Source organism: Pelodiscus sinensis, unplaced genomic scaffold (assembly GCF_049634645.1).
Source record: "Pelodiscus sinensis isolate JC-2024 unplaced genomic scaffold, ASM4963464v1 ctg38, whole genome shotgun sequence".
Lineage (NCBI taxonomy): Eukaryota > Metazoa > Chordata > Testudines > Trionychidae > Pelodiscus > Pelodiscus sinensis.
In genome coordinates, this window is record NW_027465857.1 from 1,693,878 (window position 1) to 1,721,120 (window position 27,243).

Below are 27,243 nucleotides of genomic sequence, written 5' to 3' on the forward strand. Positions count from 1 at the left end.
CTAATATGCCGTAAGTGGTCTTCCCAGGATGCACTGTAGATGACAATATCGTCGATGTATGCCACGGCATACATCTGGTGATCACTCAAGATTTTGTCCATTAACCGCTGGAATGTCGCTGCGGACCCATTTAATCCGAATGGCATTGTTAAAAAGTGGTATAGCCCAAAGGGGGTGGCAAAGGCTGTTTTCTCTTGGGAGGTGGGCGTAAGGGGGATTTGCCAGTAGCCCTTTGTGAGATTGATCATGGATAAATACTGTGCCTTCCCCAGCCTTTCTAGGAGTTCTTCTACCCGGGGCATGGGGTACGCGTCAAATCGCGATAAGGCGTTGATCTTGCAAGTCTATGCAAAAGCACAAGGAGCCATCAGGTTTAGGGACTAGAACTATTGGGCTTCTCCACTCACTTCTGGACTCCCGGATCACCCCCATCTGCAGCATTTTGTGGATTTCTTCCCTAATGGGTTCCCACATTTTCCATAGCAGGGGCCAGAGGGGTTTGGCCGGATGGGTCCCCCGTCACAGATGGTATCATGAGCTTTCGTGGGCTATGCCCACTTAGCTCATGATACCATCTACATGTTTTGTTAGTCTATAAAGTGCTACCAGACCATTTGTTGGTTTTTTTTGCTTTTTAAGTTCGGCAACTTATTGTAAGCTCCCTGATTGTTGAACTTTGCAATTTTGTAATCTTTGTAACTTTCAGCTGCTTTGCTTTTTAAATTCTGTAACTTACTTTTTTATCACAGGGTGGACTGCAGCTTAGAGCGTGTGTGAATGGAGACTGGAGCGTGTTCGGAGTGAGGAAAACAGCAAGGCTAAACACGTGGAGCCAGGAGATGACTAATTAGAGCAGCGGTGTCTCCGTGATTACTTTAAGCAAACAAAGGACCCAGACTGAGGGAGGTCTAGGCATGCTCCTCAGTGACGGATGCGGAGGAAGGACCCTGCGTGTGTGACAGGAGCCACCAAGTTCCAATAAAAAGGAGAGAGAGCACATGGCAGAAGCCCTCTTTTTGATCAGCTCACTTGCCGGGATCCCTGACTGCAGGCAGACACTCTGGACGTACTATGCCTTGGCTCTCTCTCTCTCCGCAACCCTTTACCAGGGTAAGTGTGTGAGTGCCTGGGGGAATGAATGAATGTGTGTGTGTGTGTGTGTGTGTGTGTGTGTGTGTGTGTGGTAGCTCATTCCCCTCGAGTTTAACCCTGTAGTGGATTGTTAATTCCTCATTTAATAAATCCATATGCGTGTAACCCTGGGATGGTCTCCAGTAAAATTTGGGGTAACATATCCTACAAAGTTTTGCCAGCATAGAAATGTTGTTAGGGAGGTGATTTTTTTCACACTCCCAAAGTCACAGCTATTCCAGCAAAATCCCTGCTCCACACACAACTGATTCCAGCAGAAAACTCTTATTCCCAGTGTGGTTCATGTTGTCTGGGTAGCTGGCTTGACCGTACCATCAGAAGAACACCTTTTGCTGGTGTAAGCAAGGTCTGAACCACTGCTTTCAATGCAGCCAGCTGAAGGGGGAGAGCAGCCCTGGGTGTGGTTATGCTCACTCAATTGTTAAGCCCTGCAAGATAATTAACTGTTGATATGTAAATACAGCTCATGCTGGAATGAGAAAGGAATCCGGGGTGTGGTTATGTAAATCCAATTCTCATAGACTCATAGACTCATAGACTTTAAGGTCAGAAGGGACCATTATGATCATCTAGTCTGACCCCCTGCACAGTGCAGGCCACAGAATCTTGCCCACCCCTCTTAGAATAATCCTCTCACCTATGTCTCAGATATTGAAGCCTTCCAATACTTTGAAGGCCCCAACATGCAGAGAGTCCTTCAGCTGTGATCTATGCCCAATGCTACAGAGGAAGGCGAAAAACCTCCAGGGCCTCTGCCAATCTACCCTGGAGGAAAATTCCTTCCTGACCCCAAATATGGCGATCAGCTAAACCCTGAGCATGTGGGCAAGACTCACCAGCCAGACACCCAGAAAGTTCCCTATAGCAACTCCTATCATCCCTCCATTGACCTATTTCCAACTGGAAATGAATGGTCAATTAGTTACCAAGATCATGTTATTTCATCCAACCATCCCCTTATAGAATCAGAACTGGAAGAGACCTCAGAAGGTCGTCAAGACCAGCCCTCCGCTCTAGGCAGGACCAATCCCATCTAAATCAACCCGGCCAGGGCTTTGTCAAGCCGATTGCTATAATTCAGCCAGTGCTATAGGCCTGATGGATGTTGGAATGGAATGTTGTGTATTATAACTAATTTTCCTGTAGTAGGGTTACAAACCATGTTAACCCTAACTGTAGGAATTGTAAAATATGACCACCAGTGCTTGCAGGAGAGACACTGTCATCGTAAAGAGTCTCAGATGGACAAGCCTCCCCTTTCCAGATTCAAGTGGACTGAGTTGGGGGGAATAGGCTTGAGCCAGCTAGCTACATGCCCTCCAGGTGTGACCTGTAAGAAGACCTGTCTTCTTCCCCCCTGTTCTAAGGATATACCTAAAACAGACTCCGTAAGGCCATGGTCACCAACCAGTAGATCGCGATCTACCGGTAGATCTCAGAGGCTCTAAGAGTAGCTCTTGAGCCCTCTCTGAACTGCGCGCCTGCGCAGTACCTTTACATTAGATTTCCTCATTTGAGGAGCAACTACTCACCGAGCAACAGCACAGGTGAGTAGCTGCGAGGAATGGTGGGAATTTTTTTTTTAAAGTAGCAGTATAAGGATTGGGGATAGCAAGTGATGGAGAGGAGGAGAATAGAGAGGGCGGGGCTTCAAGGAAGGGGCGGAGCGGTAGATCTTGGCTTGGTCGGTCATTTAAAAAGTGATCTTGGGCGTAAAAAGGTTGGAGACCACTGCCGTAAGGAGTCTCTTTGTTATTCCAGTAGAAGCTGGAATGTTTTGGCCAGCCTAGGTGGTGGCTAAGAGCTGAAATCACTAATAATAAGGGTGTGTCTAGACTACAGGGTCTAGACTGCTGCCGCGTTCTTTCAAAAGTAAATCAAAAGAATGCGGCAGTTTTTTCGAAAGCGGAAAACCTCGTTTTATGAGGAATAACGCCTTTTTTTGAAAGTGCTCTTTCGAAAAAAGGCGCTATGTAATGCAAACTGTTCTTTTTCAAAAGAGAGCATCCAGACTGCCTCGGTGCTCTCTTTCGAAAAAGCAGCTTGCTTTTTCGAAAGTACTGGTTGTTGTCTAGATGTTCTTTTTCAAAAGAGGCTTTTTTGAAAGTATCTTTTGAAAAAGCCTCTTTCGAAAGAGGCTTGCAGTCTAGACGTAGCCTTATAATAGCTGAAGTCATTAGTCTGGCCTGGAGCCAGACCCATTGCAATCGGCAAGGGGCCGGTAGGAGGAGTGGCAGGTGGCCAGCAGGGCAGCTAACGGGAGCGACTGGCAGGCAGCCGGTAGGAGCAGCAGCAGGCGGCCATCAGGGTGGCTGGTGGGAGCAAGCGGACCACAGGAGCAGCACAAAGGTGGCATTGCCTCAGGCTCAATGAGTGAAGTCATCAGGGAGATATGTCTGGGTCCGCACTGACTGGACAGAGCTGTAAGTGGGGCATTTGAAATGGGGTACAGAGAAAGTTTGGGTATGTGAATGGGACCCTTACATTGTTGGACTAGTGAGCCTGAGAGGCAAAGGACATTGCTCGATCCATTTGAGCTGGGACGTTCACTCATAGGTTGGTTATGAACTCTGGTTGTGGTATTTTCCTAAGCTAATGCCATGTTACTGCCCTCCCTCTTTCTTTAAAAGTTTCTTTTCTATGCTCAGACTCTGTGCTTGCGCGTGGGGAAGCATTGCCTCTCAGAGGCGCCCAGGAGTGTGTGAATTTCCCAGGCTACTGGGTGGGGGTTTGAACCGCTTCTGTGTGAAATGCATAAAAAGGAGCCCCTAGATATTAAACCCGGCCCTGGCTGCTGCCGGCGCTACCTGGCAGAAGGGTTACACTGCATCTCCACTGGCGGGCTTTGCTGGTGTAATTGTATGCATAGACCAGCCCTTAGTCTCATATGCTGTGTGCTTGGTGAAGGTAGCTGGACAACAGAGAAATCTGCCTGAGCATTAGGGCTGCTTGACACACCGCCCCCATCTGCAAACCCCTCTTGCAGGGGCTCATGGAAATATGCCAGTTCTGAGGGACCCAAAAGGCAGCTGTATGGTCATGGGGGACGGAAATCCTGAGAGTGGTTGTGGGGCACTCTGCATGGACACCCCTACCACACTAGGGGCCTTGGCTGTATCCCCTCTCTCAGGGTATGTCTACACTACAGCGCTATTTTGAATTAACTTAATTCAAAATAGTTAATTCAAATTAAGCTAATTCAAAATAATGCATCTAGACACAAAAACTAATTCGAAATAGCGTTTTTCTAAATCGAAATAGCGCATCCACATTGAGTGGACCCTGAACCGAAGTTAAGGCTGGCCGGAACCAGCGCCGGCAGGGCATCAGGGTTGGACTTAGTGTGTGGGGCTGCTGCCTCAGGCTAGCTGAGGTCTGTGCTTAAAGGGACCCGACCCCCACCCCGGACAGACAGTTCTCAGGTTTCTCTGCTTGCTGGTCTACCTCGCTGAGGGACAGCAAAGCATTTGTGTCTCAGAGTGCTCTGCTTGCCCTCACTTGGGACACCCTAGCACTCTGCAACATGGAGACAGAGCTGAGCCTGGGCACTCTGGTGTGTCTTGTGGACGCATTGCCATCAGCCTGGCTGCACTGTCTGCAGGCTGCCATCTGGGAGGTCCATCGGGGGCTGTCAGTATCCAGGGGGACCTGCAGGAGAGCTCCCACCCCGAAGAGCACTGACAGTCTCCGTGGTCTGCCCCACTGGGGGCTTGTGCCTCATTCCTCCCTCACGTCCTTCCACTTACCCCTCCCTAACCCCCCTTCCTGATGTCAAATAAAATACACATATTTTCAAAAATAGAAACTGTCTTTATTTAACACAACTCGGGGGGGGGGGATGAACCTGTGGGGAGACTGGGGAAAGGAGGCGGGAGAGGGCAGGAGAGAGGGTGGGAGAGGGGAGGGGGGAACTGGGAGGAGGGAGCTGGAAGGGGGAAGCAAGGGGAAGAAGGGGGAGGGGAAGCTCAGGGCTCACGGTTGGGGGTCTTGCCGGGCCACATGTCTCCCAGCATGGCGGGTGCGGGCACCTTGACGTCCTCGGGGGGATGGGGAGGAGGGTGTGGAGGTTGAGGTGGGGGATGTGGAGATTGAGGAGGAGGGTGAGGAGGTTGAGGAGGGAAAGGCGGGAGGGGGAGAAAGAGTGGGAGGAGGAGCGGGAGCTGGGGGAGCAGCAGGCGCGGGAGTGGCATGGGGCAGCACGCTCTGCACCAGGGCCTGCAGATGGTGACAGATGGCACGACCCTGGGCAAGCTGCTCGCGCCGGAACTCCCATTCTTCCTGTGCCTGATGCTCCATGATGTGGGTCTGGTCTCGCAGGGCCACCAGGTGCCGCTCGTGGTACCCCTGCAGTGTTGCCATGGTCCTGCAGAGCCCTCAGGTGCGGGAGTATGTCCCGGGTGGGGTGGTGCGCCCTGCACGTGCAGGTGCTGCGGCTGTGGTGAAACAAGAGAAGTGGTCAGTTCTCCCTGGGGACACAGTGGGTGAAGCCCAGGCCCCCCCTCTGCAAGGTGAGGATGACCGTGCCCTGCACCGTCAGAGCTGTAGTGCTTGCCCAGAAGCCATGTTTGGAATGTCCAGCTATCCCTGGGAGTGGGACGTGCCCCGAGACCACACTCATGCCCCTGTGCCGTGTATAGTGCGGCTGAGGTGGGGGGAGATACCCCCTCTACACAGAGGCAGGGGACGTGTGAAGGGAGGGCATCCTGCTGTGTCCCGCCCCGGGGTCAGGAGCGTGTCAGGTCTCTTCACACACACGTCTGCCTATCAGGCCACGACCCCTGGGTGTTACGCAGCTGGAGCCACCTGCCCAAGGGTGGCATGGCACGTGCTCGCACGTGCACAAGTGGCTGCGTGATCCGTGGGAGGCATGGCCCACGTGCGCAGTCCCTGGTCTCCCCCTCTGCCTCCCGCCTGGGTAGGGGACAGTGCGGGCACTTACCTGGTATGGCCTCCCCGGATGACCCTCCCGACTCCGGTGCCGGGACAGCTGGTGGTGGCCTCTCTGGTGCGCCCGGGTCAGGGCCCTCAGCTCCCAGCTCGCTGCCTCCCGGGCTGGTGTGGACCATCCCGCCCCCCAGGATTTGGTCGAGGGCGGGGAAGTAGGGGCAGGTGTCAGCCCCTGCTGCGGCGCCGGCCCTGGCGTACACCTGCCGCAGCTCCTTGACTTTGAGGCGCACTTGCTCCTGTGTGCGCCTGTGTCCCTTTCGGGCCATGGTGGCCGCTATGCGGCCGTAGACGGCCGCGTTCCTCCATCTAGTGTGGACATCGTGGACATTGAGGGCCTCCCCCCCAAATCTCAAGGAGGCCCATGATCTCCGCACTGGTCCACGAGGGCGCGCGTTGTCTACAGCCCCTGGGTGCTGGGGGACTGGGCAGGGGACGGCTGGCTGCCACTGTCTGCCATTGTGCGGCCACTGGGTGAGGGTCTGCGGCTGCTGGCAGGCCTGGCTCTGGCACGTGCCCAGTGGCCAGACTCTACCCCTTTAAGGGCCCCGGGGCTGGGGGAGAGGAGAAGAGTTTTCCTGGTTGTGCCCAGAGTGGTCACCATGGGAAACTGGGAAGGGCTGGAGGCCCCCTATTTTGAATTAAGTTTCTACACAGCACTTAATTCAAAATAGCTATTTCTAATTTGGCGTTATTCCTCTTGGAATGAGGTTTACCAAATTTGAAATAAGCGCTCTGCTTATATAGATAATATATATATAATAACTGCTGTTATTTCGAATTAACTTTGTAGTGTAGACATACCCTCAGTGACTTGGACAGAAGTGCCTGAGGGGACGCTTTGCCAGTTTCACACAGAGGAGAAAGATGTGTCTCTGGCGCTTTGTCTTCAGAGGATATTGTCTTCGAGCACATTTATTATTTTCAACCACCCATCCCCTAGAAATAGGCTAATTCCAGCTCCAGGGGCTCACAACATCTTCTGCTGCCTTCCTGTGCTTCTGAAAGTCTCCCAGCTGGTTCCCGGGCTAATTGCAACCCGTGGTGGTGCTCTCGGCCAGCCCCAAAGGAACTGGGCCATGCTTTAGGGTATGAGTGAGAGAGGGCTACACGTGGTAGGAGTGATGAGAGGGACCACACACTGACACCCACTGTTCTTCTTCGAGGAGTGTCCCTGTGGGTGCCTGGGGTGCCGCTGCTGGGGTGGTTGGAGAAATATGTCAGCCTTTGGTAGGCTGCACACACGGGGCAGCCAGCATGCGCTGTTTAAAGCGGCTACTATGCATGCGCAGCCAACCGCCCTGTAGTGGGGCACTAGCTGGAAACTATGGGAGGGGTGGGTGGGAGGGACGACTAAACCCAGGGTCCAACTGATTTCTGGGGACAAACAATGACAAAAGGGAACAAGGTGTGGGGTCACAGGTTCAAAACAAGGGAACCGGATGAGGACACCGAGCAGAGAACCCCGGACAGCGCCCACTGCTCCTCAAAGCAGAGGAACTCTGCCCGGATACATGAAAACAAGGAGGAACGAAAGTAGGCCCCACAGTCGCAGAGCACTCCCTCGTCTAGAATCCTCCTCCTGGTGGTATACATGGCAGTTTTTGCCAGGGTCAGGAGGATGTTGATGAGGAGGTCTCGCAATTTTGTAGGGACACGGATGGAGTGCGCATAAATAAAAAGGTGAGGGGAAAAGCATGTCCAGAACCTCAATAAGGGTACGTCTACACTAGCTGGTTAGTTCAAGCTAGGTAGGGTAATGAGGGCAAGCGGAGTTGCAAATGAAGCCCGGGATTTAAATATCCTGGGCTTCATTTGCATGTTCCCGGGTGCCACCATTTTTAAATCCCCCTTAGTCCAAACTCCATGCCCGGAGTAAGTAGTTCGAATTAAAGATCCTAATTTGAACTACCCTTACTCCTCATTCCACGCCTCATTTGCAACTCTGCTTGCCCTTATTACCCTACCTAGCTCGAACTAACCAGCTAGTGTAGACATACCCTTAGGTACCAAGACAATTGAGCTTCTCCAGGCACTGTGGGACTCCTCGATCAAGTCTAAGCGCAACATATCCTGCACTTCTGCCCTTACTGTCTCCCACATCTTCTGGGGTAGGGGTCGTACCGGATCACATACCTTACGCCCAGGGATGGTGGCTATGTGATGACTCACTGCCTTGGTTCATCCCAGCACTGAGGATAAAACTGTTCCATAGGTCTGGGTTATCCGCGCTACATCCTCCTGCTGGGCTGGTGTTAATTCTTCCCCTGCCTGGACCGGGCTGTCCTGCCCTATGTCTCCTGCCCATGGCCCCACCTCATCTTCATCTCCCACCGGGGCTATCATAAGGACTTCCGGGGGTTTCCACTTCTTCAATACATTTACATGATATATCTGTGAGCCCTTTCTCTTCCCTGTTAACCAGACCTCGTAGTCTACGTTTCCCACTCTCCGTATTATTTCGAAGGGTCCCTGCCATTTCGCTAACAGTTTTGACTCCCTCAGGGGCAACAACAGGACCTTGTCTCCTGGTTTAAACTCTCTCAATTTTGCCTCCCGATCGTAATACTGAGATTGCCAGTCCTGGGCTTGTAATATATTGGCCTTTGCAAACTCCCCTAACTTCTGCAATTTCTCCCTCAAGTGTAGAACATAGGCCACCGACCCCTGCACCTGGGTCTCCTGGTCTTCCCATGATTCCTTCACCAGATCTAGTATTCCCCGTGGTTGCTGCCCATATAGGAGTTCGAACGGGGCAGCTAGGGCTTCCTCCGGCTCCTTGCCCAGGGGTCCTTGGTGATCTTGCCGGCTCCATGCTCTCAGGAAGTCCACGAATCCAGGCCAATCTCGCCCCAACACCACGGGGTATGCCAGCTTCGGGGCTAACGCGACCTGGCACACTGCCTCCTCCTTCTCGTCCTGTATCTGTACCCATGCTGTGGGGTAGGGTTGCACCTCCCCATGGATGCACTTCACCCAGACTGTAGTACCCACCAGCTCGGGGCTCGGGACCAAATCCGCTCGGACCATAGTCTGTCCGCACCCAGAGTCCACTAGTGCCGGTACGAGTACCCCCTCTATTTTCACCTGAATGATTACTCTTGCTTCGTCCTGTGGGTGAGCACCCTGTGCTACCGATACCACCTGTCCGCAGGAACAGTCCATGAAGGGACAGTCCCTCCTAAAATGCCCCTCCTGTCCGCATTCGAAACAGCGGTTCTTTGGAGCTGTCTCACCCCTGGGTGACATTCCCCCCTCTGTGGGGCAGGGCCTTCTGTCTGCAGGGCCTTTGCCCACCCTATCTCTCCCCTCTTTGGAGTACTTACATCCTATTCCCCTCCCCAGGCCCCTTTGGGGTTCGGGTTCCTTCCCTCCCCAGGGTCGCCGGGCCCGGCCGAGGGCTGCTCGCTCCAGTTGTACCTCCCTGGCCTCCCATCCCGTCCCTGTTGGGGTTTCTCCCGCTAAGTAATTTTCCATCAGGGCGACCGTGTCTGTTAAGGTAGGGGGTTGGTGTCGGTGCACCCACTGCTGAACCCCAGCTGGTAAGACTTGTAGAAACTGCTCCAATACTATCGAGTCTGTCAGTCTCCAGCGTGACTCCTGCTTGATCTAAAATCACCTCCTTGACTTTAAAATAGTGTAGGGCGTCTTGGGTGGCTAATCCACGGTAAGCCAGCTGCGCTGGCCCCGTCAGGTAGGGCGCCAGGAGGGTGACCCAGTGTTCCTCTGGCCACCAGGCCACTGAGGCCACACTTTCAAAAGTCACCAGATATGCCTTGGGGTTATCCAGAGGCCCCATCTTTGTTAACCTGATTGGCAACTGTGCTGGAACCGTCACCCCTTCACCAGCCCCCAGCGGACCCCCCGCACTAACTTGACCTAGCGAGGCCCCTAGCTGGAGCCACCTTTTTTGTTGCGCTTGGTGTTGCTCCAACACCTCCCGCACCAACTGCAGCTGTTGCTCTTGGCTTTGTGTGGCTAATTGCTGCAACAGCTGTGCCTGCTGCTGCTGTTGCTGTTTTTGGTGTTCAGCTAACCACTTGAACACCTGGGCTGGATCCATTTTCCCCTTTTTGCTGACTTTGCCTAAGTGGTCTATATCTATCTATATGTCTACCCCCTAAAAAAAATATATTTTTAGCACCCCCTTATTCGCGGTGCTAGGGACCCTGTACCCATATTCTCCACCACATGTTCCAGTTTCACCCCTAGAATCCTCTGGGGCGCCCGCTGTCCCATATGCTCCCACTCAGTCAGTTCCCGCAAGTCTTTTAGGATCCTGATAGCTGAGGTTTGCCGGGGGGCGGGGGTAGGGAGACCTGGGCCTGTCCTCTCTCCAGGTTTCAGCCCAGGACCCTGAGGACAGGAAGTCCACCTTCCTGCCTGGCCGGCGGGAGTACTACAACTCACCGGCCCGTGGGCTCCGTAACTGCCCTGTCCTGGGCTGCTTCCTACCCTCCTGCAACGTCCCGAAGTCGCCTTCTGGGTTCCTCCTGCGGCTGGCTCGCAGTGGCTGGGGATCTTGCCTCTTCCGCGGCCCCTGCGCTTCCCTGCCCCCTCTTGTGGGGCTCCCTGCTCTCTGGTCCGCCGCCTCTAATTCCTCCACCGGCCGGCCCTTTTCAAAGGCGGTGCCACCGTGCCAGGATGCTGGCGCCTGCGCTCTCCTCCCTGCTGGGCCGGGCACACCGGGTGCTACCACGCAGATGCCCGTGGTGGCTGCCAAACACTCCCAGCACTGCCGGGCGCTTGCTGCAGCACCCATACAGAGCACTGCGGTAGTGCGGGGTGCGGGATTCTCCCCGCTGGTCCCTGCCACCCCATCACACCTTGCGAGACACAATTCCAATTGCGCTTTCACCTTCCTGATTACTCCCCTACATTCTCGAGCTATACTTTTATACCCCTCCCTAGTCATCTGTCCAAGTTTCCACTTCTTATAGGCTTCCTTTTTGTGTTTAAGCTCACCAAGGATTTCCCCGGTAAGCCAATCTGGTCGCCTACCATATTTGCCTCTCTTGCTACACATTGGAATGGTTTCTTTATCTGCATGCTCGGTTGCAGATGAGACCACTGCAATTATGGTTGTGAACAGTTTACAGTTCACACTTCCACATCAAAAAAAGGATTACCATACCAGCCACGGTAAAGCAATCCCTTCCATGGTGGACACAGCCACACAGTGTCTGCAACAGGGTCCCCTTCCACCCTGAGCCACCATCTGTGACGCTCACCATGGATGCCTCTCTCCTAGGATGGGGCGCCCATATCGACCATCATATAGTCCAGGTGCGCTGGTCTCCAGAGGAGTCCAAACTACATATAAATATGTTGGAACTCAGAACGATATTCAACTTGTGCCAGCACTTTCTCCAGTTAATTCAAAACAAAATAGTACAGATTTTTGCAGTCAACTTAACAACTATGTATTATATAAATTGCCAAGGTGGAGCCTGATCCTACCCACTGTGCATGGAAGTCATTCAGGGTATGTCTACACTACCCCGCTAGTTCGAACTAGCGGGGTAATGTAGGCATACCGCACTTGCAAATGAAGCCCGGGATTTGAATTTCCCGGGCTTCATTTGCATAAGCGGGGAGCCGCCATTTTTAAATACCCGCTGCTTCGAACCCCGTGCAGCGCGGCTACACGGGGCTCGAACTAGGTAGTTCGGACTAGGGTCCTATTCCGAACTACCGTTACTCCTCGTGAAATGAGGTGTACCGGTAGTTCGGAATAGGCACCCTAGTCCGAACTACCTAGTTCGAGCCCCGTGTAGCCGCGCTGCACGGGGTTCGAAGCAGCAGGGATTTAAAAATGGCGGCTCCCCGCTTATGCAAATGAAGCCCGGGAAATTCAAATCCCGGGCTTCATTTGCAAGTGCGGTATGCCTACATTACCCCGCTAGTTCGAACTAGCGGGGTAGTGTAGACATACCCTCAGTTATGGAAATGGTGCATTTTACACAACATACACTGGCTAGCTACTTACCTACTGGGCAAGGACAATACTGTGGCAGACAAGCTCAGCAGCCATTTTGCCATGACCCACAAATGGGAGATTGATACCAACCTCCTCATCCCAGTATTCAAACTTTGGGGCTTCCCAACTGTGGACTTCTTTGCAACCAGTGCCATCACTAGGTGCCCACAGTACTGCTCCCATGAAGGCATCGGACCCCAGTCTCTAGGGCAGGGGTGGGCAAAAGGGCTTCCGCAGGACAGATCCAGCCCACCAAGCGGGTTGATCTGGCCTGTGGAGGCCCTGCCACTCCCCCGCCCCCAGGCCAATTAGGGCCTGAGGGCGGCGGGAAGCGCACAAGGTTTCCTCTGCCCTGCCAGGAGGAGTCTTTGCACGCTCCCCTGCCCCCAATCCCTGATTGGCCTGAGAGCGGGGGGGAGCGCACAAAGTTTCCTCCACCTTACCCCCACCCTACGAGGCACGCACCGCAATTAGAAGCACCATTCATTCCTGGCAGGGTGGGAGGAGGCTTCTCACACTCCCCTGACCCCAGGCCAATCAGGGCCTGGGTAGGAGCATGGGAAGTCTCCTCCCACTGCCAGGGGCATGGGTGCCTAGGGGGAACCTGGGGGGGAGGGGCAAAGGGGCTCCCCCACCCCCAGACCAATTATGGTCTGTGGGTGGGGAAGCCCAGAAGCATCCTGGCCCTGCCCCTTCCATTTGAGGCCCTGCCCATCCGGCAAAAAATTATTGCCCACCCCTGCTCTAGGGGATACCATCACAATATAATGAAATACACCACTCTTGTACACTTTTCCACCAATACTACTCCTTCATTGCATACTTTGCAAGATAAAAAAGGACAAGGCTGTAGTCATTCTAGTAGCGCTGTGTTAGCCCAGACAGACTTGGTATCCTTATCTGCTGCATGTGTCGACAAAGACTCCATGGCACTTTCCAACACACCCGCATCTCCTGACACAGAACAAGGTCAGCTACAGCATCCACACATTCAGATGCTACATCTCCAGGTGTGGCACCTTGTTGGCTCGCCCCAATTGAGACATCCTGTTTGGCATTTGTACAAGACATTCTCCTGACCAAAAGGAAGAAAAGAGAGTAGTAAAATACACACCTTGGACTTCAAAAAAGCAGATTTTGACTCCCTCCGAGATCTGATGGGCAGAATCCCCTGGGATGTTAACATGAAGGGGAAAGGAGTCCAGGACAGCTGGCAGTATTTTAAAGAAGCCTTATTGAAGGCACAGAAAGAAACCATCCCAACGCGTAGCAAGAGAGGCAAACCTGGTAGGAGACCGGATTGGCTTACAGGGGAAATCCTTGGGGAACTTAAGCACAAAAAGGAAGCTTACAAAAAGTGGAAACTTGGACAAATGACCAGGGAGGGGTTTAAATGTATCGCTCGAGAATGCCGGGGGGTTATCAGGAAGGCGAAAGCGCAAATGGAATTGTGACTGGCTAAGGATGTGAAGGATAACAAGAAAGGTTTCTACAGGCATGTTAACAAGAAGAAGGTGGTCAGAGAGGGTGTGCGGCCCCTAATGGATGAAGGAGGTAACCTAGTGACAGATGATGTGGGGAAAGCTGAAGTACTCAATGCTTTCTTTGCCTCTGTATTCACGGACAAGGTCGGCTCCTGGACTTCTGCGCCAAGTGACGCAAGATGGGATGAAGATGGACAGCCCGTGGTGGGTAAAGAACAGGTTAGGAACTATTTAGAAAAGCTAAACGTACACAAATCCATGGGTCCGGACTTAGTGCGTCCGAGGGTACTGAGGGAGTTGGCAAATGTCATTGAGGAGCCTTTGGCTATTATCTTTGAAAAGTTGTGGAGATCGGGCGAAATCCCGGATGACTGGAAAAAGGCAAATGTAGTGCCCATCTTCAAAAAAGGGAAGAAGGATGATCCAGGGAACTATAGGCCGGTCAGTCTTACCTCGGTTCCTGGAAAAATCATGGAAGGGATCCTTAAGGAATCCATATTGAGGCACTTGGATGAGAGGAAAGTGATTAGGAATAGTCAGCATGGATTCACAAAGGGCAAGTCGTGCCTGACCAATCTGATTAGCTTCTATGGTGAGGTAACTGGCTCTGTGGACATGGGTAAGTCAGTGGATGTTATATACCTTGACTTTAGCAAGGCTTTTGATACGGTCTCCCACAATATTCTTGCCAGCAAGTTAAGGGAATGTGGATTGTATAAATGGACGGTAAGATGGATAGAAAGCTGGATAGAAGGCCGGGCCCAGCGGGTAGTGATCAATGGCTCGATGTCAGGATGGTGGTCGGTTTCTAGCGGAGTGCCCCAAGGTTCGGTTCTAGGACCGGTTTTGTTCAATATCTTTATTAATGATCTGGATGAGGGGATGGATTGCACCCTCAGCAAGTTTGCAGATGACACTAAGCTAGGGGGAGAGGTAGATACGCTGGAGGGCAGAGATAGGGTACAGAGTGACTTAGACAAATTGGAGGATTGGGCCACAAGAAATCTGATGAGGTTCAACAAGGACAAGTGTAGAGTCCTGCACTTGGGACGGAAGAATCCCAAGCATAGTTACAAGCTGGGGACCAACCGGTTAAGTAGTAGTTCTGCAGAGAAGGACCTGGGGGTTACAGTGGATGAGAAATTAGATATGAGTCAACAGTGTGCCCTTGTAGCCAGGAAGGCTTATGGCATATTAGGGTGCATTAAGAGGAGCATTGCCAGCAGATCCAGAGTTGTCATTATTCCTCTTTATTCGGCTTTGGTGAGGCCGCATCTGGAGTATTGTGTCCAGTTCTGGGCCCCCCCCTACAAAAAGGATGTGGACACATTGGAGAGGGTCCAGCGGAGGGCAACCAAAATGATTAGGGGGCTGGAGCATATGAGTTATGAGGAGAGGCTGAGGGAGTTGGGTCTGTTTAGTCTGCAGAAGCGAAGAGTGAGGGGGGATTTGATAGCAGCCTTCAACTTCCTGAAGGGAGGTTCCAAAGAGGATGGAGAGAGGCTGTTCTCAGTAGTGACAGATGGCAGAACAAGGAGCAATGGTCTCAAGTTGTGGTGGGAGAGGTCCAGGTTGGATATTAGGAAAAACTATTTCCCTAGGAGGGCGGTGAAGCACTGGAATGGGTTACCTAGGGAAGTAGTGGAGTCTCCATCCCTAGAGGTGTTTAAGTCTCGGCTTGACAAAGCCCTGGCCGGGTTGATTTAGTTGGGATTGGTCCTGCCTAGAGCAGGGGGCTGGACTTGATGACCTTCTGAGGTCTCTTCCAGTTCTATGATTCTATGATTCTATGACTGGCCACTAGAAGATCATAGCTCTATAAATGGTGTACATTCTCCCTCTGGTGTGATGAACAGCAGGTGACACCCGCATCAGCCTTACTTCCCTCTATACGTGAGTACCTACTTTCCATTAAGAACACAGGGATATCTATTAGTTTTTAAAGGTTCATTTGGCTGTGATAAGCGCATTCCATCTCCTGATAGAAGAGAATTTCGTGTTCACTCATCCCACCATCAAAAGTTTTATGCTCCAACTCTAGGCCAGATATAAAAGCCCGGGAGACAGCTCAGTTGGGGCTGGCCTCCAGGGAGGGAGGAACTCCTGCCCAACCGCCAGAGCCACAACCAGACCTGCCGCTAGAGCAAGAGCTGCTGGGCCTGCTGCTGCCGCCGCTGCTACAGTCCCTGGGCCGAGCACGACCACAATGCTGACCCCAGTGGGCAGCTCGCCCTGCCACGGGGGACAACCCCGTAATTGCTGCCCCAGACGCTGGACCTGCCAATGCCACGGCCGCCGCCAACCCAGCGTCTGCAGGTGGGGTCTCCGTCGGCCATGGGGCTGGGGTAGGAAGCAACCCAGGGCAGGGGGCAGGGAATCCCCCGGTGGGCTTGGTGCATTTCGGGGATAACCCCCCCGCCGAGCCAGTGGTGGGAACCACCCACCACTAACAGGGCCCTGGGTTGGGGTCCGGTGGAGAGGGAGGGCCCGGACCCCCCTACCCCATCCACCCTGAACCTGGACTAGGCCTCAGGGCCGGTGAGTGTAACAACTCAACCCCTGGGCAGAGCCATGTGGGGTGGGTCACCCCACGACAGAAGGGCATTTAGAATACTTACCCGTCTACAAAGATCCCACCTCCAGCCTGGGACCTCAGCTCAGGTGCAGCATAGAACAAGTGGCCAGGGGTTCAAATGGCTTGCCAGTTTAGTGCCCTAAGCATTATGTTTGAAGGTGGCCTTCCTAGTACTCACCGGGTGCTGGTCAGGATTCCTTCTGTTCATTACACCTACCCTCCTAGCGGAGGTGATGACTAAGGGGTTAAATTCAGGTAGCTAGCAAAGGTGTTGGCCAGGGGGCCAGGAGAACCAATTGAGATAGAGTGTTGAAATGTGAATTGGATATAGATTCCCTGCCTGCTTCCTTTGTGTGGGAGGGTATGTCTATACTACAGAGTTAATTCGAAATAACAGCAGTTATTTCGAATTAACTGTAATAGCATCTACACATACAAACTGCTATTTCAAAATAAATTCAAAATAGCGGAGCCCTTATTTCGAATTAGGTAAACCTCATTCTACGAGGAATAACACCTAATTTGAAATAGCTAATTCGAAATAAGTGCTGTGTAGACACTTAATTCGAAATAGGGGGCCTCCAGCCCTTTCCAGCGAGCCCTGGTGGCCACTCTGGGCACAACAAGGAAAACTTACTTTCCTCTCCCCCAGCCCGGAGACATTAAAGGGGTAGACCCTGGCCACAGTGCCTGTGCCAGCTCCAAGCCTGCCAGCCCAGAGCCAGCAGTGGCCACCGGGGCCCCTCATCCAGTGGCCCCAAAACATGAGCCAGCAAGCCACTGGCAGCCAGCCCTCCACCGCTCCCCAGGAGCAGTCTGCCAGCTCCCAGGAGCCTGACAGGGGCTGGAGAAGGCGGGCGCCTTCCTGGTCCAGGGTGGGGATCATGGATCTTATTCAGGTTTGGGGGGGGACAAGGGAGGTTCTGAGGGCTCCTCATGGTGGACGCTCTCCCTCAGGGCCTCCTGGATCCTGACAGCCCCCCGATGCACCCCCCGGATGGCAGCCTGCAGCAAGTGCAGCCGGGCTGATGGCACCGACCCCACAAGACGAACCAGCGTGCCCAGGGGCAGCTCTGGCTCCATGTGGCCGAGTGCTGTGGTGTCCCGCGTTCGGGCACTCAGGGCACTCCAAGACAGGACTGCTTTGCTGTCCCTCATCGAGGTAGACCAGCAAGCGGGGAACCCTGAGAACTGTCTGTCCGGGGTGGGGGTCGGGTCCCTTTAAGCACAGAGCTGTTAGTTAGCCTCAGGCAGCAGCCCCACACACTCACGTCCTAACCTGATGCCCTGCCAGCACTGGTTCCGGCCAGCCTTAACTTCGGTTCAGGGTCCATTCAGTGTGGACGCGCTATTTCGAAATAGCAAAACGCTATTTCGAAATAGTTTTTGTGTATAGATGCGTTATTTCGAATTAGTGTAATTCGAATTAACTATTTTGAACTAAGTTAATTTGAAATAGTGCTGTAGTGTAGACATACCCTCAGAGTGCCAGAGTGGGGAACACAGTAGTTGAGCTCGGTGCCCTTGTGGCAGACCCCCCCCTTTATTTCAGAAAGATAGTCATACTCCATCTGTACCTTAAATTCCACCTCAAAGTGCCTACCCCTTTCCATTGTAATGAACCTATATGCTTACCTGTGTTTTTCCCAAAACCCCACACGGATAAGAGGGAGGCAGTGTTACATGCACTAGATGTCTGTAGGGTAGTCGCATGCTACTTGGATAGCCTTTGTATCAACCACAGAAAGATCCCAAGGCATGGCGATCTCTAAACAAACAGTCTTGGGGATTTGTGGATTGGTTTAGTTCTGTCCAAGTGGATTTCTGACTGCATACAACTTACCTGTACTCCAGTGTCCCTCCATGCAACAACCTCCCCTTCTGCCCCCACACACAATCTCCCTTTGCTCTGGGGGAATTTGTGAGGCATCTGGGCCTGAGGTTTCTTGAAGTGACCCCAGTGTGATGCGCTGCTGTCTGTTGGTGCTCTTCTACAGTTGGCCTTTGCATGCCCCGGTTCATTACATTTAAAACATAGCACGACTGACGTATCACTGGAGTGAGGTGGGTTGCCGGAGGACGGGGTGGGGGGGACGAGGGAATGTCTGTGGTCTCCCTTGAGGTGGGTGTTAGTTTTATTTTCTTCCGTCACCTCCATCCACCTGGCTCATATCTCCCACCTCTCTCATATCCTTAGGGTTCCCATCTCGGATGTATCTCTGGAGCTCTATAGGAAGGCCCTCTAGGAGCTGTTCCATTTGCATCAGGAGAGATAGCTCTTCCATAGTCTTCACCTTTGCTCCTGATATCCATGAATCCCAGTTCCTTTTAATCTCGTAGGCAATTTGGGGCACTGTCATACCCAGTTTCCACCTTAAGGCTCTAAAGTGGCAATGGGCATGTTCAGCGGTGAGCCCCATCCTAAGTCTGACTTTGTTTAAAAAGTTCATAGTCTTTCATGTGTTCCCTAGGCATTTCAACTGCCACTTCTGTTAGTTGTCCACTGAGTTGTGATCTCAGCTCCACCATGTACTACTCTTCGGGGATGCTGTACCCAAGAGAGGCCCTTTCAAAACTTTCTAAGAAGGCCTCTACATCATCTACCCGGTACATTGAGTATTTCCTGGGCTGAGGAGCATTAGTTGGAGCAGGGTGGTTGGGTGGGGTACCTGGAGTTGTCTGGCCTTTTAACTTTCTCCAGTGCAACTTTGGCTTCCGTTTCAGCACATCTTGTCTGTGCTTCCGCTTGCCTCGCCTCAGCTTGCCTCTGCGTGCAGATAGGCCACTGCAAATTTCCCAAATCTGGTTAGTAGATTGTACACAAGCCTTTGGAAGGTTGCAGGTTCGATGTGCAGCCCGAAAGGGAGCACATTAAATTCATATAGCCCCTCATGTGTAATGAAGGCTGATTTTTCCTTAGCTGCTTCCTCCAGAGGTACAGTAAAACCTGTGTTATCCTGCACGCTCAGGGATTAGGGCGTTCCGGTTATCTAAAAATTCCAGTTACCTGAGGGTCCCATCAACCTAGGAAAAACCAATGGACAACAATAGTAAAACTCAAGTTTTTAATATTGGTAGTTTTGTAGTGTGAGGCAATTGGTCTCACATTTCTATTTTGAGTTAAAGATGATTAGTACTTCTTAAATACAAAATTGTTAAGCCAGTTATGGTAAACCAAGCCCGGCCTGTGCGCCTGAAGATGTTACAGTATTGTGGCTGGGGGCAATGCTGGATAACAAAGGTTTCACTGTACCTGCCAGTACCCCTTGGTTAAGTCTAGGGTGGAGATTAACTGGGCACGCCCCAGTTTCTCCAGTAGCTCACGGGAGGTAACTGTGAGGGAGTAGGGGACATCAAAGGACATATGGGTATAGAAGGGAAACAGATGGCCTATCTGACTAAACGACATCATATAAGTTTATGAGTCAGGTAGGTGCTCTTTCCTGCTGTTTTATAGTGATGTCTTAAGGATTTCCCTTTTGATATACGAGGAAGAATCATCAGCCAAGCACTTCTCTATCAGAGACTAATCCAAAAGTAAATCACTCCAAAGCAGCAGGAGAGAGGGCCAGCACGGCGCCCATTGTACAGATATTCTTTTCCCACAATAATATCTTAAGAACATGACTGATGATTTATAGCAAAAGCAAACTGTGACGGGGCAAACGGCCCAGCTGTGCTGCCCCGCACTAAAACGGACACTGGGCGGGGGGCAGAGCAGACAAAGGGGGCGCTGGGCGGCAGCAGAGAGGCCACGGAGAACCCCGGGGCCGTGCTGACCGCGGCCGAGGATCGGCGGCCCGGGCAGACACACCCTGATGATGTCCCGTGTGACGTCATCTGGGGATGCCAGGAGGGCAGGGCGGCGTGCGCGGGGACGGGGACGGCTGGGGACGCTGAGGGCAGGACAGCGTGCGTGGGGGCGGGGTCAGCCGGGGACGCCAAGTCACGGCCCTTTCAAAAGGGCCAGGATCAGGAGCATAGGGGGGAGAGCGGCAGGGAGCAGGAGCGTCCTTCCACCCCCCCGAGGAGGTGGCCGGCGGTAAGCTTATCCCCACACTGGAGAACCGGACTCTGACCGGGAAGAAGTGGCCCAGGGCAGGGCCGTGGCCCCCGTGAGTGGAGGGTTTAGGGGTCTCAGCCCCCTCCACTGGTAAGGGATAAACATCCCTGCCTTAGGGCCCTGGGCCGGGGCTTGGAGAGAGGGAGGGCCCGAGCCCCCTTCCCGGCCCCGAGGAAGTGAGCGAGTCCAAACACACCAATATATATATATAGAAATCGAAAGGACCCTTCGGGGAGAGTCATAGACACGGGACAACACCCCCACCCGGGCTCGGGGAGGGTTTGGGCGAACGGGTAACACGTGGTGGAGAATGTGGGCACTGCTACCCCGCCCATGACGTAAGGGGCAGAGCGGGTGCCTCAGTTGTAGGAAAAAAAAAAAAGAGAGAGAGAGAGAGAGAAAGAAGGGGGGGGGGGCTGGTGTAGCCCGCCCGCAATAACAAACTGCTAATTCTCTGAGCAGGGACATGGAGATGAACAAAGTTCTCGAGTGGCTGGTGGAGAACCAGAAACAATTACAGCAACAGCAGACCCAGGCGTTGCAGCAAATCCTGGCCAAGTTCCAGGAGCAACAGGGACAAATGGTCAAAGAGCTGCGGGAAGCCCCACCGGGGGCGGGCGCCGTAGGAGGTGGACCCTCCGTAATGGGGAGCGAGGAAGGCATGCAGCTGCCGATACGGTTAACCAAGCTAGGTCCAGAAGATGACCCCGAGGCCTTCCTTGTTACATTTGAGAGGGTGGCCACTGCTGCTAAGTGGCCACAAGACCATTGGGAGACCCTCCTGGCCCCCTACCTGTCGGGCCCGGTGCAGCTGGCGTACCGGGTGATGTCGGCACGGGACGCCCTGTGTTATTACAAAGTGAAAGAGGCAATCCTGGACCAGCTAGGGGTCTCCCCCGAGACATACCGCCAGAGATTTCGCAAAGCCCGTTACGAGCCACGGGAACGCCCCAGGGCGGTGGCCCAGTGGGTTAAAGAGGCAGGGATGAGGTGGCTTGAGCCCGAGAACAAGTCCGGGGTGCAGGTGGCCGAGACCATAATATTGGAACAATACGTTAAGATCCTGCCTTCCGAAGGTCAGCGGTGGGTGCGACGGCACCTCCCCGAGACGCTCGAAGAGGCCGTGACCTTAATGGAGCACTTCCTCGCCGCCGAAGGGGCCGAAGCGCCCAGACCTAAGAGCACATCGAGGGACACCCAGTCCGGGGGACCTCCTCCACCGTGGGCCGGAATAAAACCCCAGCTGGGGTACGGATGCAAAGCCTCATTAAGCCTGGTGCCGGAAAGGAGGCTAGCGCCCCGATGGAGCCGACCGGAGGGCCCGACGCCCGGAATGGAGAGACCACACCAGGAGCCCGAGCGGAACCCGAAACCTGAAGTCGGAGCAAAAGGGGCGTGTTACCAGTGCGGCCAGGAAGGCCACTACAAGAAGGATTGCCCCCTCATGGACTGCACATTTGGCCAAGGGCCAGCTGGGAAGGTAAATGGGGGCAAGTGGGACCGCGCGCAAATGACCCTCGGGATCCAGGTTAACAACCGATGGGTAGAGGCGGTGTTAGACTCAGGGTGTGGCCAAACAATTATAAGGGCCGACATCCTTAAACCCAGAAAGCCTCGGGGGCCGCGGGTATACATGCGGTGTGTTCACGGGGATGTCCACTCATACCCCACAACCAAAGTAGAGATCTACGATGGGCAGGTAAAGGGAAACCTGCGAGGTGGCGGTAGCACCCAAGCTGGCATACCCCGCGCTGTTAGGAAGAGATTGGCCGGGGCTGGGCCACCTGTTAGGCAACTGGGGACGAGCGCAGGGGAACCCAAAGGAGGAGAAACAGGGAGGACGTATCCTCGTGGCACATGGGGAGGAAGTGGCAGGACCGTCTTCCGAGGCCAACCTCCGGCCGAATGTCCAGCCGACGGCACCTCGCCTGGAACTGGACGAGGGGGACTTCGCGACCCTGCAAAGGGAGGACCCGACCCTTCAAAACGCCTGGGCGCAGGTAGAAGCTACAGGGGAAAGCGGGGGGCGAAAGCCCCAAGGGCTCCGTTTTGAAGTACGGCAGGACCGGCTGTTCCGGGTCACCACTGGGGACGTAGGAGGGGAGGAGAGGCATCAGTTGATCGTACCCCGACCTTATCGGTGGAAAGTAATGGAATTGGCCCACGACCATGCCTGGGCCGGCCACCTGGGAACCGAAAAGACACAACAACGAATTCTCCAACAGTTTTACTGGCCTGGGGTATACCAAGACGTTAAAGATTTTTGCGCCTCATGCCCCCAGTGCCAACGGACATCAGCGACGCAAGTACCGCCCGCGCCCCTCATTCCCCTCCCGATCGTGGGGACCCCATTCAAGCGCATTGCGTTGGACTTGGTGGGGCCGCTAGAGAAATCGAGCAGGGGGCACTTATATATTCTGGTCATCATTGACTATGCAATGCGGTACCCCGAAGCCACCCCCCTGAGGAAGGCTACTGCGGCAGTGATAGCAGAGGAGCTGGTGAGAGTGTTCTCCCGGGTGGGGTTGCCAAAGGAGTTGCTAACAGACCAAGGAACTAATTTGACATCCAAAGTAATGACTGAAGTGTGTAGGCTCCTCCAGGTGCGGAAGCTCCGGACGTCCATCTACCACCCCCAGACGGATGGACTCGTGGAGCGCTTTAACCAGACCCTGAAGGGGATGCTGCATAAGTTCGTCACGGACGACCCTCGGGAATGGGATAAGTTATTACCCGCCTTGATGTTCGCGGTCCAGGAGGTACCCCAAGCATCGCTCGGATTTTCCCCCTTTGAGCTGCTGTACGGGCGACGGCCTCTGGGAATCCTCAACCTGATAAAAGAGGGTTGGGAGGAACAAGTGACCCCGGCCCTTGGAGTGGCGCAGTATGTGGAAAAAACTGCGGAAAAATCTCTGCGGCCTAGCAGAATGGGCACGCGAAAACCTCCAGAAAGCCCAAGATGGACAACGGGCCCATTATGATCCTAAAGCCAAGGTAAGAACATTCGCACCGGGCGACTCAGTCCTATTGCTACTCCCGACAGGGGAAATCAAAGTTATTGGCCCGATGGCAGGGGCCCTTCAGGGTGGTGAGACAGGTCGGCCTGGTGGATTACGAGATCCTATTAAACAGCAACCGGAGGGAGACCCAGATTTACCACGTAAACCTGCTAAAAAAATGGAACCCCCGGGAGGCCCTCCTGATAGACCCACGGCCCGCCGATATTGAGTTCGGGCCCTGGGGAGATCCCAAGGTCGCATTAGATCAAGCCCGGATCAGGGAAACGCTCTCTACGACTCAGCAAGAACAGGTGAAACAGGTACTACAACGGTTCCGGGAGGTGTTGACCAGCCGACCAGGACAAGCCCAGGGGGTTCGCCACAACATAATAACGGAGCCGGGTAAGATCATGCGGGACCACCTGCAGCCGTTACCCCGCAAGCTGTGGGGCGTAGTGAAGGAGGAACTCCAGGCGATGTTGGAGTGGGGTGTGATCCAAGAATCCTGCAGCGAATGGCAAAGCCCGATAGTGCTGGTGCTGAAATCTGACAGATCCACTAGATTCTGCATAGACTTCCATAAGGTAAATGCGATCTCCCAGTTCGACGCGTACCCCATGCCCCGCATTGATGAGCTGTTGAGCCGGCTGGGGAGGGCCCGCTACCTCTCGACCATAGACCTTACGAAGGGATAGTGGCAAATCCCCCTATCCCCCGAAGCTCAGGCTAAGACAGCTTTCGCCACCCCATTCGGGCTATATCAGTTCGTGAACATGCCCTTTGGCCTGCACGGGGCCGCCGCCACTTTTCAAAGACTGAGGGACCATATCCTAAGGGACCATCAGGAATATGCAGCGGCATATATAGATGACATTGTAATTTTCAGTAAGTCTTGGGAGCAACATCTTGAACATATAGCAACCATACTGGGGGCGCTCCGACGGGCGAACTTGATGGCCAACCCAAAGAAGTGTCACTTCGGGAAAACGGAGATTTCCTATCTAGGGTACATGGTGGGGCGGGGGCGACTTAAGCCCCTGCTCAGTAAGATACAAGCAGTATGGGAGTACCCGACCCCGTCCACGAAGAGACAAGTTCACCAATTTTTGGGGCTCGCCGGCTATTATCGGAGGCTTGTGGCCAATTTTTCGTCGGTAGCGGCCCCCCTTACAGATCTAACGAGCAAAGGGCAACCGCAACGAGTAAAGTGGACGGAGCAGTGTGACGCTGCCTTTAAAAGGCTAAAGCACGAATTAACCCATGCCCCGGTTCTAATACAACCAGATTTTAACAAACCTTTTATTCTACAGACAGACGCGTCCCACCTTGGGTTGGGGACAGTGTTAGCCCAGGAGGAGGAAGGGGCAGAGCACCCAGTTCTATACTTGAGTCGTAAGCTATTTCCCCGGGAAAAGGGGTATGCAACCATTGAAAAAGAGGCCCTGGCCCTTAAGTGGGCTATTGAATCATTATGTTATTTCCTCCTAGGTGGCGAATTCACCTTGGTGACAGACCACACACCCCTTCAATGGATCCAGAATATGAAGGACACAAATCCACGCATACTAAGGTGGTATTTAAGTCTGCAACCATACCAATTCACAGTAAAACACTGATCTGGAACTGCAAACGCAAACGCAGATTGTTTGTCGTGGATACCAGAGCGCGAAGGCGGAGAGGAGGTGGGGATGGGTGAGGATTTAAGGGGGAAGGTGTGTGATGGGGCAGACGGCCCAGCCGTGCTGCCCCGCACTAAAACGGACGCTGGGCGGGGGGCGCCGGGCGGCAGCAGAGAGGCCGCGGAGAACCCCGGGGCCGTGCTGACCGCGTCCGAGGCTGCCGCGTCCGAGGCGGACGCACCCGACTCCGGCCGGTGGCCCACCCTCACCCCCAGGGCTCTCAGGACAGCCTCCACAGCTGGCGAGCGGCCAGCCCTGGATCAGGAGATGACCAGGACGAACCCTGGCGGCCACAAAGAGGGCGGCCCGACTGGGACAAGAAGCTCGGGAGCCAGCTGTCCCCTGGGTTCCCCTCAGATCAACCCCGGACCAGACCTTCAGAATCACGGTAAGCCGGGGGAAACGGCAGAACGTCTTAGGGGGTTGGGGGAAGGGAGGAAGCAGCCCGGGGCGGAAGCCTTCTGGCACCCATGGGCAGATGAGTTGCGGGAGGAAACACGTCCCCCGTCTGCCGTGCAGGGGCTAACTTGAGCCCCTGCACTCAGGGCCCCGGGCTGGGACCCGGAGAGGGGGCGGGACCAGGTCCCCCTCCCAACCCCCCCCCCCCCAGCGAAACCCCGACCACCCTTAACCCGTTCACTAAAGTCGGATACGAACCAGGGTTCGCTGATCCCCCCTTGACCTGCTGGGCGGAAAGGGGGTGATCGCACCCAAAGACTGGAAAACTAGACTAAGGGCCTGAACTGCAGGCCGGGTCGCAAGGTGGAGGGGTCCACTGACCCCCCCTACTGGCTGGTAGGGGGTGATCGCACCCCCCCATAACCCTCACAAGTATGAATGAAGCAATTTGTTACCTCCCTCTTTCTGCTCTCAGTGGAGACACTGCTCAGCCCTGGCGCAGAAGAGCAGGCCACTTGTCCATCACAGCAGAACTCAGGCTGGGGTTAGTGAAAAGAGATTTTCACTCAGGACTGAACTACATGCAAACAGCACCAGCCAAAGGGATGGGTGCTTTTATTGCATGTGGAGACGTGTGTTGGGAGCAATGCTTTCACCCTCTTAGCCTGGCTTCATCTGACATCACATAAGAGCGGCCATGCTGGGTCAGACCAAAAGGCCATGTAGCCCAGTAGCTTGTCTTTACGCAGTGCCAGTGCCAGGTGGTTCTGGCATTTGGAGGTTTAGGAACACTTGGAGCATGGGGCTGTGTTTCTAACCATGTTGTTTAGTACCCATTGATGGACCTATCCCCCAGGGGCTTACAGTTCTTTGTTGAACCCAGCTATTCTTTTGGCTTTCACAACATCCCCTGGCAACAAGTTACACAGGTTGACTGTGTGACTGTGCTTTGCATTTCTTTTTTTATTTGTTTATTTTAAACCTGCTGCCTATTAATTTCCCTGGTTAATTTCCCTGGCCCCCTGGTTCTTGTATTATGTGAAGGGGCAAATAACACTTTCTTATTCACTTTCCCCACCTCAGGCATAATCATATAGATGTCTGGCATATCCCCCTCAGTCATCTCTTGTCTAAGCTGAACAGTCCCAGGCTGTGCAATCACCCCTCCTATGGAAACTGTTCCATACCCTTAATCATTTTTGTTGCCCTTCTCTGAACCTCTTCACGTTTTTGAGATGGGTTGACATGAACTTCCTGCAGTATTCAAAGTGTTGGCATACCATGGATTTCTATAGAGACAACATGATTTTCTATTTTGTTATCAATGATTCCCAACATACCATTTGCTTTTTTGACTGATGCTGCACATTGAGTGGATATGTCCAAAGAACTATCTGAAATGACTCTTGCGTGGTAATAGGTAATTTAGACCCCATCATTTTGGATATATATTTAGGATGCTATTTTCCAATGTGTATTACTTTGCATTTATCAACATGGAATTTTATCTGCCATTTTGTCACCCGGTCATCCAGTTTAGTGAGATCCCTTTGTAGCTCTTCACAGTGAGCTTTGGAATTAACTTTCTGGAGTCATTTTGTATTGTGTGAAACTTTTGTCACTTGACAGTTCAGCCTGGTTATGACTATGTTGAACAGCACAGATCTTTGAAGCAACTTGCTATTGCTATGTCACATTGCTGAATTGGAGGGAAGCAGCCAGATCGCTGCTGCACCCCTAGGTGGGGGTGTTGGCCCCAGAAATTGGTGTGGGGGGAGCCATGTGGGGTATTGAATGGGAGCTTATTGTTTGTTGATCTTATGTACGCTATTTATGTGAGTGTATAATGTCTGTGTGTGTAGGTAGGAATCTGTAATCTGTGTGGAAGCTGAATATTTCTGTGAATGTGGTTAAGCATTGCTATGGACAGGCTGAGTAGCAAAGCCCTGTGGAACAATGGCTCTCAAT

At 53.4% G+C, this 27,243-nt stretch overlaps 1 protein-coding gene across 1 annotated transcript; it reads left to right on the top strand.

Moving 5' to 3' along the window:
- On the top strand, positions 1-27,178 carry LOC142823921 (uncharacterized). The gene is made up of 3 exons (XM_075915689.1): positions 1-1,110; positions 20,661-21,678; positions 24,686-27,178. Exons 2-3 carry the CDS (start codon positions 20,665-20,667, stop codon positions 24,704-24,706), a joined length of 1,035 nt encoding a protein of 344 aa, XP_075771804.1. The 5' UTR covers positions 1-1,110; positions 20,661-20,664; the 3' UTR covers positions 24,707-27,178.
- The last annotated feature ends 65 nt before the right edge of the window (positions 27,179-27,243 follow it).